General features: G+C 48.5%; 1 protein-coding gene across 1 annotated transcript in view; it reads right to left on the bottom strand.

Annotated features, from left to right (window-relative positions):
- DNAH9 (dynein axonemal heavy chain 9) overlaps positions 1-12,305 on the bottom strand; it is a 329,272-nt gene that overhangs the window by 153,064 nt on the left and 163,903 nt on the right. Inside the window, exons 39-41 of the mRNA XM_078437738.2 lie at positions 2,794-2,959; positions 1,048-1,150; positions 330-569 (exon numbers count right to left, since the gene is read on the bottom strand). Coding sequence (XP_078293864.2) covers positions 330-569; positions 1,048-1,150; positions 2,794-2,959 — 509 coding nt within the window. The remainder of the gene's footprint in view (positions 1-329; positions 570-1,047; positions 1,151-2,793; positions 2,960-12,305) is intronic.

Raw genomic sequence — 12,305 nt, 5'->3', positions numbered from 1 at the left:
GCAAAGTAGTTACCTCTTTCTTTCTTTTCGTTCCTTCCTTGGCATGCTGGAATCAGTATGTAGCATTTTCTTCAAGATGCTGAGCCTTCTCCAACCCAAAGGAGCCAACTCAGAAATGTGTCCTGGGAAACCATGTCTTTGTCAAACAGCACTCTACCTGGTTGACGTCCCTCCTCATGGAGCCCGTGGCCCCATCTACCTGATTGTGTTCATGATTCTGTACGAACGGCGCCTTTGCGTAAGAGTTTGGTGCTGTTATTTTACCAAGAACGGAAGGGCCCAGATTATCAGCGAGCCTTTCAAGGGTGTCTCCGTACAGATGGACTCACCTGGAAAATGTTGGCGAGGTCTCGGAGATTGAAAACGTAGTGGAATTTGATCGCTGTGGGTAGGAATGTGGTGGTGATCTTCCGGTGGAAGGTGAGGGCCAGATTGATGAGCTGGGGGCTGGATTTCTGCAGAGACTCTGGGAAGTTTCCAAGCTTAAGGTGCTGAGTCAGGATGGTGCCGTAGATGGAGGCCAGGGCGTCTGCCCCAGGGAAGGAGAGGACAAGCACGCTAAAGTGGCGCTGTACGAGAGAACAGGCAGGGGCCAGGGGTCAGAGTCAAGATCGCCTCTTGGGGCTCTGGGTAGAGCAACGAGGAATTCTTATGAGGACTTTGGATTCTATATTCCGATCACACTTCTCACACTGAACCCGAACTTAGAACAGAACTTGAACTCAGAGCGTCTGAGCCCAAACCAGGATTTGACACTGGATATCCCCACGACCTTGGGAGAGTCATTTCATCTCTCTGATGTTTTCCCGCTCCAAAGAATGAGCTAAATCATAAGAACTCTATGGCCCCTTCCAGCTCTAAAAGCTTCATGGCTCTGGGTCTAGGAGTTTCTTTGTCTCCCCGGAAACGCAAATCGGCATCCCGTATGATTCGCCACTTTGAGAGGCTGGACGGGGGAAGGACCAGTTACTACTTGGCATTGAGGGATGTGGGCCCTGGTGAGCTAGTATTTATTTAGGACTCAGGTACCACAGCTCCCTCCCATACCTGAAGCCGTGGGTTGATGGTGAAGCTGCCTGCCGTGGGGTTCATACAGGAGACATATTGCACATTCCTGATCTCCTTCAGGGACAGCTTGTTCCGGTCATACCTGGAACAGTCAGAAACCACAGGGAGAGCTGGGTGATGACCCAGGCAGGTGAGTGCCTTGTTAGGGTGAGGTGGGATGTATCCTATCATTTATATGCTTGGGTGGTGAAAAAAAAAAAAAAAAGCCTAGATCCATTGGTAGAGATCAGAAAAGGATAAGAGGCTGGGCCCAAATCCTGAGGGATCCAACATCTATGGAAAGATCACAGAAAAAAGAAGCCATAAAGGTCTAAGAGGTGGGGGGGCATTAGAGGGGTACGGCAGCCCAGAAGCCAAAGGAAGTTGGTTCCTTCCAAGAGGAGAGAGCAGTCAAAGAGAATCTGAAAGACAGTTGACCCAACGGGTCTGTCAGGTCTCACATAAAGATACAGTTAGTAGTTGAGCAGGAAAAATTCAGTAAAGTGGAGGAAACAAAAACCAGGGAGTGGAGTGAGCGGTGGTGGGGAAAGTGGGGAAGTGGAAATAGAGATATTTGGCTATGTGGGAAGAGAGAACAGGTCATCAGTTAGAAAATCATGTTTTTGAATGCAACAGAAGAAATCTAGGTGAGTCTCAATTTCGATGAGAAGGAGCCGATCAGGAGGTAAGAGGCAGTTGCCGAAGGAGGTGGGGGGAGAGAAGAACCAGAGGCTGGTGACGGCTCGGCCTCAGGGAAGGTGGGTCAGGAGGAGGGAGGAAAGGAGGCTCTCGTACAGCTACGGAGGCAGGAAAGAAACATGGTATACCCATGGTCACCAGCGGAGGTGGGGCGGGAAGTCCGAGGACAGACAGAAGGTCTGACGCAGCCATCGCTGCGAGCGGAAATGCAAACATGCTGAGGCAGCAGGGCGGGATTTCCAGAGAGCTCCTACTGCCCACTTTGGGCTTGTGGCCACGAACCTAAAGTAAAACTCGTGTGCCAGATCGATCTGTTCCTGTACAGCCAAGCCGCCCAGATGCTGGTGTGCACGCTGTGGGGGGATGTACACGGCAGGCATCCCGCAAAAGGTGTTAGCGATGGCTGCAAGGCGACTCAGGTCACCATCACAACCACGCTTCTCTCTGAATTCCCCGAATTCTCAGCAGCTAATTCGACGTGGGGTAGGAAGGCGAGCCAATTGTCTCCAATCACAGACTTTTTTTTTTTTTTTTCTGGCAAGTTCAGACCTTTTGCCGTCAACAATTACGCTGTGGCCGGAGACAATAACAAAGTCTGCGAATTTCCCCGAAAGGGACAAAGGCTGTTCAGACCCGCGGACATATGTGCACCACACAGGGTGTTAGCGGTTATCGCTCAAGTACCTGCTCAGGGACTTGGGACCACAGCAGGGGACAGGAGAGGTTCATTCTGCTCTGGGGTTTGGAGAAGGCAACTTTTGAGATGAATGTTGAAGAAAAAGGTAGGTTTCCCCCCCCCCCTTAGATAACAGCTCAGTATGTCCCCTGACCAAATTTCCCATGTCGGTACTGATTCCTGGGTCTGAAAGTGCACCCCAGGAGACACAGTCCTGTGGGGACTGTGGTTTGCTATGGGGATTCTCATCCAGCACCAGCACTAAAGTGCAGTTTGGGGCTCCAGGGGAACGGCCTTCAGCCCTGCCTTAGGCCTCCCCCCTCAGCCCCCCCAGCCCGCGGGCCCCAGGCCCTTTGCACATGTGTGCTTACCAGTGGCCATAGTCCAGATGCTGCCTGATGATGGTGTGGGGCTGCACGGTCCCGTAGGCATCCACCTCAGGCAAGTTCATGTCATCAATGAAATAGATCAGCTTCTTGTTGCCTGGGGGGCCATAGTTTCTGCCGGCCTTCTTTTCTAGAGGCTTCTCCAGGACAGCTGAGGGGAGAGCCAGTGGGTGAGGGAAGGAGGTTCGAATCTCAGAGGCCAGTGCGGAGACAGAACCAGTGCCAAGGACAAGCCGTGGCGCAGCATGCACCTGCCTAAGTCCTGGCGTTCTACGGGACCAGAGGTGAAGCGGGAGCCCGCCTGGCACTAAGGGTGACTGCGTAGACCAGGCACTGAACACCTCACTACGCATGGACCCTCTCGGGTTTCTACAAAAGCGCACCATCTCATTTAATTCTTGCAACGTCGGTGCCGGATTCATCTTAGCATCCCATTTCACAGAGGAGGAAACCGAGGCTCGGAAGAGCAAAGAAACTCTTCTAAGGGGAGGTCAGGGTACAAGTCTGGGACGGTTAACTTTCAGAGCCCAGGCTCCTACGATCGTACCTGGGGTCCCCAGTTTCCTTTGCTTAGAGAGTCGAAACAGAAGATACCTTCCCGGTCTCAAGGCGTGGCACTCTACCCTGGAGGAAATCTCCAGATAATCGGATTGTGGAGAGACCTGCCCGCTCTGGCTGAGACAGCACAGGAGCGCGGAGGCCGGGGCTCCCTTATCGGCATGGGTGGAGGCCCCACCCACCTGAGTTTCTTTTCTAGAGGCTTCTAGAAGCCTGGGGTACAAAACGGGAGCTGCTGGGGGTGCCTGAGTGGCTCGGTCGGTTAAGCAGGTGGCTTCGGCTCACGGGTCGTGGGTTCGAGCCCCGCGCCGGGCTCCGTGCTGACCTACTTGGGATCCTCTCTCTCCCTCTCTCTCTGCCCCTCCCCTGCTCTCTCTCAAAAATAAATAAATAAAAACATTAAAAACAAAAACCAGGAGCTGGTGGATATTTTGTGAGCATATTCTCAGAGTATTCATCTCCCAGGTGGGGGTGGGGTCTTCCCCGAGTGGGAACAGGAGCAGAGAATTGCCCGGAAGCTTCCAGCAATGCCAAGGGCTCCTCCACTGCTTTCAGGTCACCAGGACCCTATCAGAGCATCTCCGTGCTTTTCCCGAGACTTCAGTACAGAATGACTCTCTTCTAGGAAGTGTTTCTTCAAACGGCACCGTAGTCCAGCGTGACGGGACTTGCTTAGAACAAACTTAAGTAATAGAGTGGAGATACGTGCATTTTTTCCCCCAATAAAGCAATTAAATATGTATCGCAAGAACCGACATGTCTTATTATAGCTGGAAGCTCGAAGAAGCATGAGTCTTCCCTTGAAAAACAAGTTTGTAAACAAGGAGAAGGTGTCAACAGACATTTGGAGGTGACAAAGAGGAAGACAAGTCCCTTCGAGAAGCCTGAAGATTCTTAATTGTCTGGTCCTGAGTTAAATTAAGGGTTTCAAATACGAATTAGATTTCAATTTAATTAGCATCCAATTAACATACACCATCAACCAATTAATCACCCAACACCTTTCTCCCCCTAAAGATATAACAACCATATACGAGATCTGTCAAAAGGAAATATAATTAATGGGCTGCCAAGGACACGTTTTTGAGAACAGGCCTTCTCGTAACTTCTCTTCTTAGGAAGACTTGTTTTCTCCTCCCCGCAAAGGAGGGATATTCAAATCAACCCCTGGAATGGACCAGACCCCTCTAATTTGGGTCCGTCCAGCTCTACGTGCTTCTGAAGGATTATTGAGGAGGAAACCGCATCAGTTTGCAAGAAGCGGGCTGGGAACGCCTTGGACCATCCCAGCAGGATGCTGCCGAGTCCCCCAGGGAGGGAGGACTCCCTCAGGAAAGGCAGCCGTGTTTTTGCTCCCTACGGGGCCAGACGCTGTTGAAACTCCCCTCCCGGACGCAGGGCGGGAAGTGACAGTTTCCAGGCAGAACCAGAGAAGCAGGTGGACTTAAGTTGATGGCGAAGGCATCCCATGCGCGAGACGCACAAGGACATGTGATCGTCCCTCACATTTCAGGGTCCTGCATGATCGCAGACAAGTCCTGATGGTCAAGCCCATACCTGGACCCCCCCGAGTTCATCAGCTCACCGAACGTCTCCCCTCGGACGGGCTGGTGTCCCGCCTGTGGCCGCGTGTGGCACCTGCTGCTCTCTGCTCTTCACACAGTTCCTTCTGCGAGATCACACCACCATCGTGCGGTCTAAGAGCAAGTGTGGTTCCGTCCACAAACCTCGCATCTCGGTTCTTCTCTCTCGAGGCTGCTCTGTTCACTCTCTCTGCTACAGCCATCCTGTTCTGACACGTTCGCTGCCACAGGGCCTTTGCGCTGGCTGTTGTCCTCCCTGCCGTTAATCCTATCTCCCAAATGCCAACAGAGCTTGCTCCCTCGCTTCCATCAGACATTAACCCGCTCCAATGCCATCTCTCGGTGAGCCCTTGCCTGCCCTCTAGCCAAAATTCACCCCTCACCCCAGTTCTCTGTGCCGGCTTCGTTATTCTCTGTGACACGCATCACCACTTAAAATGCCATACATTCAACTTATGTATCGTGTGGGTGTCACCTTAACCCCCTCCGCACTATAAACTCCACGAGGACAGGAAATCTTTCTCTGCTTTTTTTTATCTCGCACACAGTAGGGTGTCCGAAAGACATCCATAAAATTAAGGAAGGAGCGAATGATAAGCCCCAGGAATAGCAAAGAAAGATACGTTATATCAATGTCGTAATTAAGAACACAGAGGCTGAGGCTGTTTGCATGCCTTGCCGAGTGAGGATCCAGGTCTGTAGATACTGAGGCTGATGCACCTTGCATATCACCCCGACAGAGAGCCCTCGCAGGCAAGCCCTGACCCCCAGCCCCCGTTTATGTGTGCCCCTGGCCACCCCTGTCCCACAGATTCTTACGGTCTCTGAGCTCAGAGTAGGATGTCTGTTCTTCCGCAAAGCATCGCTAAAGGCTCTATATGGAGCCCATTACACGCCTGTCATCACTGACCCCTCAGAGCAGCCCTATCATGTGTTAAAAATCTTTTAACAAATGAGCGGGTTCGAGGGTTTGAGCCCCACCTCAGGCTCCATGCTGATAGTGCAGAACCTACTTGGGATTCTCGCTCTCTCTCTCTCTCTCTCTCTCTCTCCCTCCCTCTCTGCCTCTCCCTCACTTGCTCTAGAGAAGCAAGAGGCTTACAGAGAATAAAGGACTCTGTCCCAGGTCCCACAGCCACCGAGTGGCCCAGCCAGGATGCTAACCTGGGTTACCTCGGGTTGCAAATCACTTAAATGTTGTCACGAGGTGACTTCTGCGCTGCAGAAATCCCCGGTTTCGTGAACCCACCGCCTGGCCACACTTTTTGACAGAGATGATGAGTAATTAATCACGTCTCATTTTGTACCGCTTTTCCTTTGCTTCGAGCTATTTCCTTTCTACACCATCTAGTTTTTCATGTGTTAAGACATTTCCATTATACTGTACAGACTTTGAGTTTATTCCTTCCAAATATAATCATGCTCTGCGTGATTGTAAAAGTAATACATATTCATTCCATAAAGATTAAAAAACAGAGAAAATCATAATGATGAAAACGAAAATTACCTGTAATTCGATCACCTCGCGGGAGCCACTGTTTTCAATATCTTGGTGAATTTCATTCCAGACTCTTTGGTCTGTTTGGTTTTTCCTTTACAAAGTCAGTTTTGCATATTCTGCTTGTGTGTGTGTATATATGTACAAACAGATACACTTTGTCCATCCACATAAACATTATATGATAATATAGCCTCCTAAAACATGATTTTAATTGCTGCACCGTGTCCCATAATTTGGAGGTACCAAAATTTATGGAGTGGTTTCTCTGTCGTCTCAAATCTATGCTGTATTCCATTTTTTTCCTATACTCTGAAGCCACCTCCGCTTATCCTGAGCTGTGTGTCTGGCCCACGAGGTGACAGATCTTTTCATGATTTAATTTCCTGTCATCTCCTTTTTGAAAGACAGGCGGACGAGCTATCTGTAATGATGGAAGAGTGAGGCTCCCCGGGTTGAGGGTTCGACTGGATCTTTTCGGGTCCTGTCTAACCTCAACCTGTTAATGAGTGAGTTACAGAGATTCACATCGCACAGAGATTCAGACTCCTGAGCGCCTATCTAATGAGTGTAATTAAGGGCTCAAATATTTGTTAAACGAATCATTTAAATTGCAGGTGGATGGTAAGAGAATTCAGAATCGTGAAGTGCATCATCTTCAGCCTCCTCTCTTTACGTTGCTGATATAAGTCCCTCGATGCCTGGTCCGTTTTTTTGCTTCTCCTTTTCGCTTTCTAGACTGTCTTGTCTATGGGTCATTGCAAATTCTTTTAGTCTTAAAAATTACTTATATTTTCTTTTAATTTTTAAATACTTTTGAGAGAGAGAGAGAGAGAGAGCGAGTGCACGAGGGGCAGAGAGAGAGGGAGACACAGAATCTGAAGCAGGCTCCAGGCTCCGAGCTGTCAGCACAGAGCCCGACGTGGGGCTTGAACCCATGAACTGTGAGATCAGAAGTCAGACGCTTAACCAACTGAGCCGCCCAAGCACCCCAAATTACTCATATTTTCTAAAAAAAAAAAAAACAAGAGAGGCTTCAAGTATTTGCAGACATAAAACAGACCAATTAAAGGAGACTAACCAAGGATTCCAAAGCCATATAGGAAAAGAAACGTGACTGGACCCATGATCCAGGTAACAGGGTTACTGTAACCAAATAAAAATGTATCTCACGCCTACCTGAAATCTCAGAACTAAACCTGTGTTTAGTTACAGCAACCACGACATCCTGGATTACTGGTACACATCCACTTCTAATTTTCTACGAAAAAAAAATTTCCAGGTGCTAAATTCTAGCGGGCATGTATCCCGGATACTTACTAAAGGAATATCAGGCTGCAGGATGAGCAAGGTCGCCAATGGGCGTTTTACAGGAGATGTAACAGTAACTTAAAGTTATCTTTCATCCTCCTGAGCCTCAGCGAAGCCCAAGGGTGGATCATTAAATTGTAACTCAGTAAAGGAAAGGAAAGCATTGCAGTGGGTCTGTGGGTTTAGAAGGATAGGAGGAGGGCGGGTCCCTGCCTCCCTCAACACGAGGGTTCAGTGTTCTTGATCTGTGCTCTGGGCAGCTGCTGGAGAGAAGTCAGTTGGAATCTGAGTCTTTCAATGACTACCCGAAGGGCCGATTTGATTTACTCTCAAAGGGAAAACTATCCATGTGCTCTAGATATCAGATGAACGGAAGCAAAGTTGGCATTTGGGCGTGAAAAGCAAGAAGCCTGACCCAGAATCTCATCAAAGCCGATCAAATAAGACTGTTTGGCTCTTAACTCCTTGTGGGACTTTCAGGGAAGTCCCTTAACACCTCTAAGCCTCATTTTTCTCATCTTGCAAAAACAGAGACGGTCAGATCTGTGATGGACACCGTTTCCAAAATCCTCCTCTCTGAGTCACTTTCCAGCGAGGGTGGCCCTGTGACACAGTTCTGAACGGGAAGACACATGTATAGGTCACCGGGGTTCCTGGAGAGCTCTCGTTCCCTGACATGGGCCCTAACTCTCTCCTTTATCTTTTCCTTTGTTCCATTGGGAACGCAGATGTGATGGCAGGAGCAGCAGCCATTCTGCCAACCTGAGGAAGCCGCTAAGAGAATAGATATTATAGCATCGATATCATCGAGCCACGGATTTCGCATTAGTAACTGCCTACCTCAAGACTTCTTGCTGCGTGAAAAACAAATTCTGTCCACGTCACTGCCGTCAGATTTTCTGCTGCGTGGCAAAGGCATGGCTGACATGGTGTCTCACTGGATGGGGAGGGTTAAATGCACTAAAGGGGCGGGACCCTGAGCCCAGTGTTTGGCACAGTACAAACAGCACATAAAGCACGTGTTGCCTCCACGGGTGAGCCATGGGAATGCCTTGAAACACAACCCCATTTGTACTTGAGAGTACTGGGCCTGCACTGAGAACCATGGTTGGTGGAGACCCCAGAGCTGGAAGAGATGAGACACAAGAGGCACAGGGTTTATCAAGCAGCTGCGTCCCCTATAAAAGAACACCTGATTTTGAGAAACAGGGCGTTTGATGGGCTAGCGGATCCGTCAACTGTAAAATATCCCCCCGCAGACCTCCATGAATTGACCTGCAGGGTGGGGTTACTTCCCATTTGAACGTCAGAACCTTTCTTACCAAAACGTTGTTTTTGTTTTAAAAACTTTTTAATGTTTTTATTTATTTTTGAGAGAGCGAGAGAGAGAGCGAGCATGAGTAGGGGAGGGGCAGAGAGGGAGACACAGGATCCGAAACAGGCTCCAGGCTCTGAGCTGTCGGCACAGAGCCTGACGCGGGGCTCGAACTCACGGACCGCAAGATCATGACCTGAGCCGAAGTCGGACTCCCAACCGACTGAGCCACCCAGGTGCCCCAACATTATTTTTGTTTTAGTATAGTTGAAGTTAAACCCCCTTTCCAAGCAAAAGGGGTTTACCTGGGTTCCTTATGTTTTGGCAGTGAGGGGTTTTAGAAATGATCGCATAATAGTTATAGACTCTTAAATTCAGGAAGGGTTTTAATATTATTATAGTAACAGCTTCCACTTACTAAGCATTTACTTTATGGTAGGACTCATTGTGAGTTTTTTACATATTTTATCTTGCTATTCAAAAATGAAAAGAATGAACTATTGAAACACTCAACAACAGGGACAAAACTCAAAATCATGCCGAGTGAATAAAGCCAGACCAAAAAAAAAAAAAAAAAAAAAACCAACCAAAAAAGAAACAAAAAAAAAAAAAAAAGAAAGGGAAAAAAAAGCATGTATTGTGTGATTCCATCACAGGCAATTCTAGAAAATACGAACTAACCGACTGCGACAGAAACCGGTCAGTGGTTGCCTAGGCATGGGCAGGGTGGAAAGGGAGGGAGGGAGGGATTGCCCAAGAACGCCAGAAACTTCCAGAGGTGATGGATATGCTCATTATTTCAACCATAGTGATGGTGTCGGGGGTGTGTAAGTATTTCAAAACTTCTCACATTGTATACTTTAGTATTATTTTTAAATGTCTGTTTTTGAGGGAGAGAGAGAGAGTGTGCGAGCACGAGAGGGACAGAGAGAGGGAGACAGAATCCCAAGCAGGCTCTGTGTTGTCAGCGCAGAGCCCGATGCAGGGCTTGAACCCACGGACCGTGAGCTCATGACCTGGGACCCCAACCCTTTATCGGATATGTCCTTTGCAAATACCTTCTCCAATTCAGTAGGCTGCCTTTGAGTTTTGTTGATTGTTTCCTTTGCTGTGCAGAAGCTTTTCACTTTGATGAAGTCCCAATAGGCTATTTTTACTTTTGTTTCCCTTGCCTCAGGAGACGCATCTAGAAAGAATTTGCTATGGCCGACGTCAAAGAGGTTACTGTCTGTGTTCTCCCCCAGGATTTTGATGGTTTCGGGTCTCACACTTGGGTCTTTAATCCATTTTGCGGAACATCACGGGTCACCAGGGAAACACAAACCAAAACCACAGTATCGCCTCACACCTGTCAGAAGGGCTAACATCAACAACACAAGAAACAACAGGTGCTTATGGGATGCGGGCACAGGGAACCCTCTTGCACTGTTGGTGCGAATGCAAAAGGGTGCAGCCACCCTGGAAAACGGTATGGAGGGGCCTCGGAAAGTTAAAGGCAGAAATATCCTACGATCTAGCAACCGCACTACTAGGTATTTATCTGAAGAATATAAAAAGTACTAATTCAAAGGGATACATGCAGCCCAATGTTTATAGCAACACTATCTACAGTAGCTACACTGTGGAAACAGCCCAAGTGTCCATCCACCAATGAATGGATACAGAGGCGGTTGAATGGATACAGAGGATACAGAGGCGGTATATATACACAATGGACTATCACTCAGCCATAAAAAAAGAGTGAAATGTTGCCACTTGCAACAACGTGGATGGATCCAGGTAGCCTGATGCTACACGAAGTAAGCCGGAGAAGGACAAACACCATCTGGTTTCACGCACCGGTGGAATTTAAGAAACAAAGCAAGGGAGCCAAGGGGGAAAGGAGACACAAACCAAGAAACAGACTCGTAACCGCAGAGAACAAACCGAGGGTCACCAGGCGGGAGGAGGTGGGGGATGGGGGGGAAGAGGAGATGGGGATTAAGGAGTGCACTTGTATGGAGCACCGGGTGTTGTATGGAAGACTGGAATCACCCTATCGGATGCTTGGAATTATTATTACACTGCGTGTTGGCTGAAACTTAAAAACCTAAGAGAAGGTGTAGATTCAGAGTGATACACATCAACTTTAGTACTTGGTCGATGAGGGGCAGGAAGGAGGGTGGGGGTGGTGTGCTGGCTGTACTTACTGCTACGATTTGTAGCAAAACGACAAAATTTTAACATCTGTGAAATCTGGGTGGTGGGTACATGGGCATCTGTTACATTATTTTCTGTACTTCCCTGCAGGCTTGAGATATTTCATAATTTCTAAAAAGTTTAAGTAATTCTCCATCGCTCCTTCTTAGTGTCTAGTTCTTCTCCTTGCCAGGGGCACCTGCTGTTATCAGTTGTGTGTACTTCTTGAAATATTCTAAGTGTATATAAGCATAGGTATGTGAGTGTATATATACTTTTATATCTTTTTAATTAAAAAATTTTTTATATTAATTTTTAATTTTTTTAACATTTATTCATTATTGAGAGAGAGACAGAGACAGAGCATGAGCAAGGGAGGGGCGGAGAGAGGAGAAGACACAGAATCCGAAGCAGGTTCCAGGCTCTGAGCTGTGAGCACAGAGCCTGATGCGGGGCTCGAACTCACCAACCTTGAGACCATGACCTGAGCTGAAGTCGGACGCCCAACCGACTGAGCCACCAGGCACCCCGGTTTATTTATTTTGAGGGAGACGGAGACAGTGTGAGTACAGGAGGGGCAGAGAGAGAGAGAAAATCCCAAGCAGGCTTTGCATTATGAGTGCAGAGCCCGATGTGGGGCTTGATGTGTGTTTATAACGGGTCTGAAGTGGCCCCACACACATCTTGCACACCTGTCTGGGTGTACTACCTGCCCCGGGAAGCAGACCATATACCACAGCACACTGGATCTGTTCGTAATTACGCAGGCTCTTAGGCACAAAAGGCGACGGAGGCACTCGGCTGCAGAAAGAACGTTGGGCTCAGGATGTGCGTGGGAGAACCTGCCTCTTGTCCGAGACTGGGGTAGCTGCCCTTTGAGAATCTCCTTTCTGAAATGTTCTCTGCCCTCTGGGATACCAGGTTCCTGGCTCCCCTTTTCCTAAGCGTCATCAGCATCCTTTCTCCTGCCATTTTGTTGCTTCTAAAACGTTTTAGGCTGAGAGGCCAAATAAACAAAGTTGTTTGGACTGTGACCAACAGAAAGAGGCATGAG

This window comes from Panthera onca, chromosome E1, assembly GCF_046562875.1.
Source record: "Panthera onca isolate mPanOnc1 chromosome E1, mPanOnc1 haplotype 2, whole genome shotgun sequence".
NCBI lineage: Eukaryota > Metazoa > Chordata > Mammalia > Carnivora > Felidae > Panthera > Panthera onca.
The sequence above is the reverse complement of the archived record's forward strand: the minus strand, read 5'-3'. Positions and strand labels throughout refer to the sequence as shown.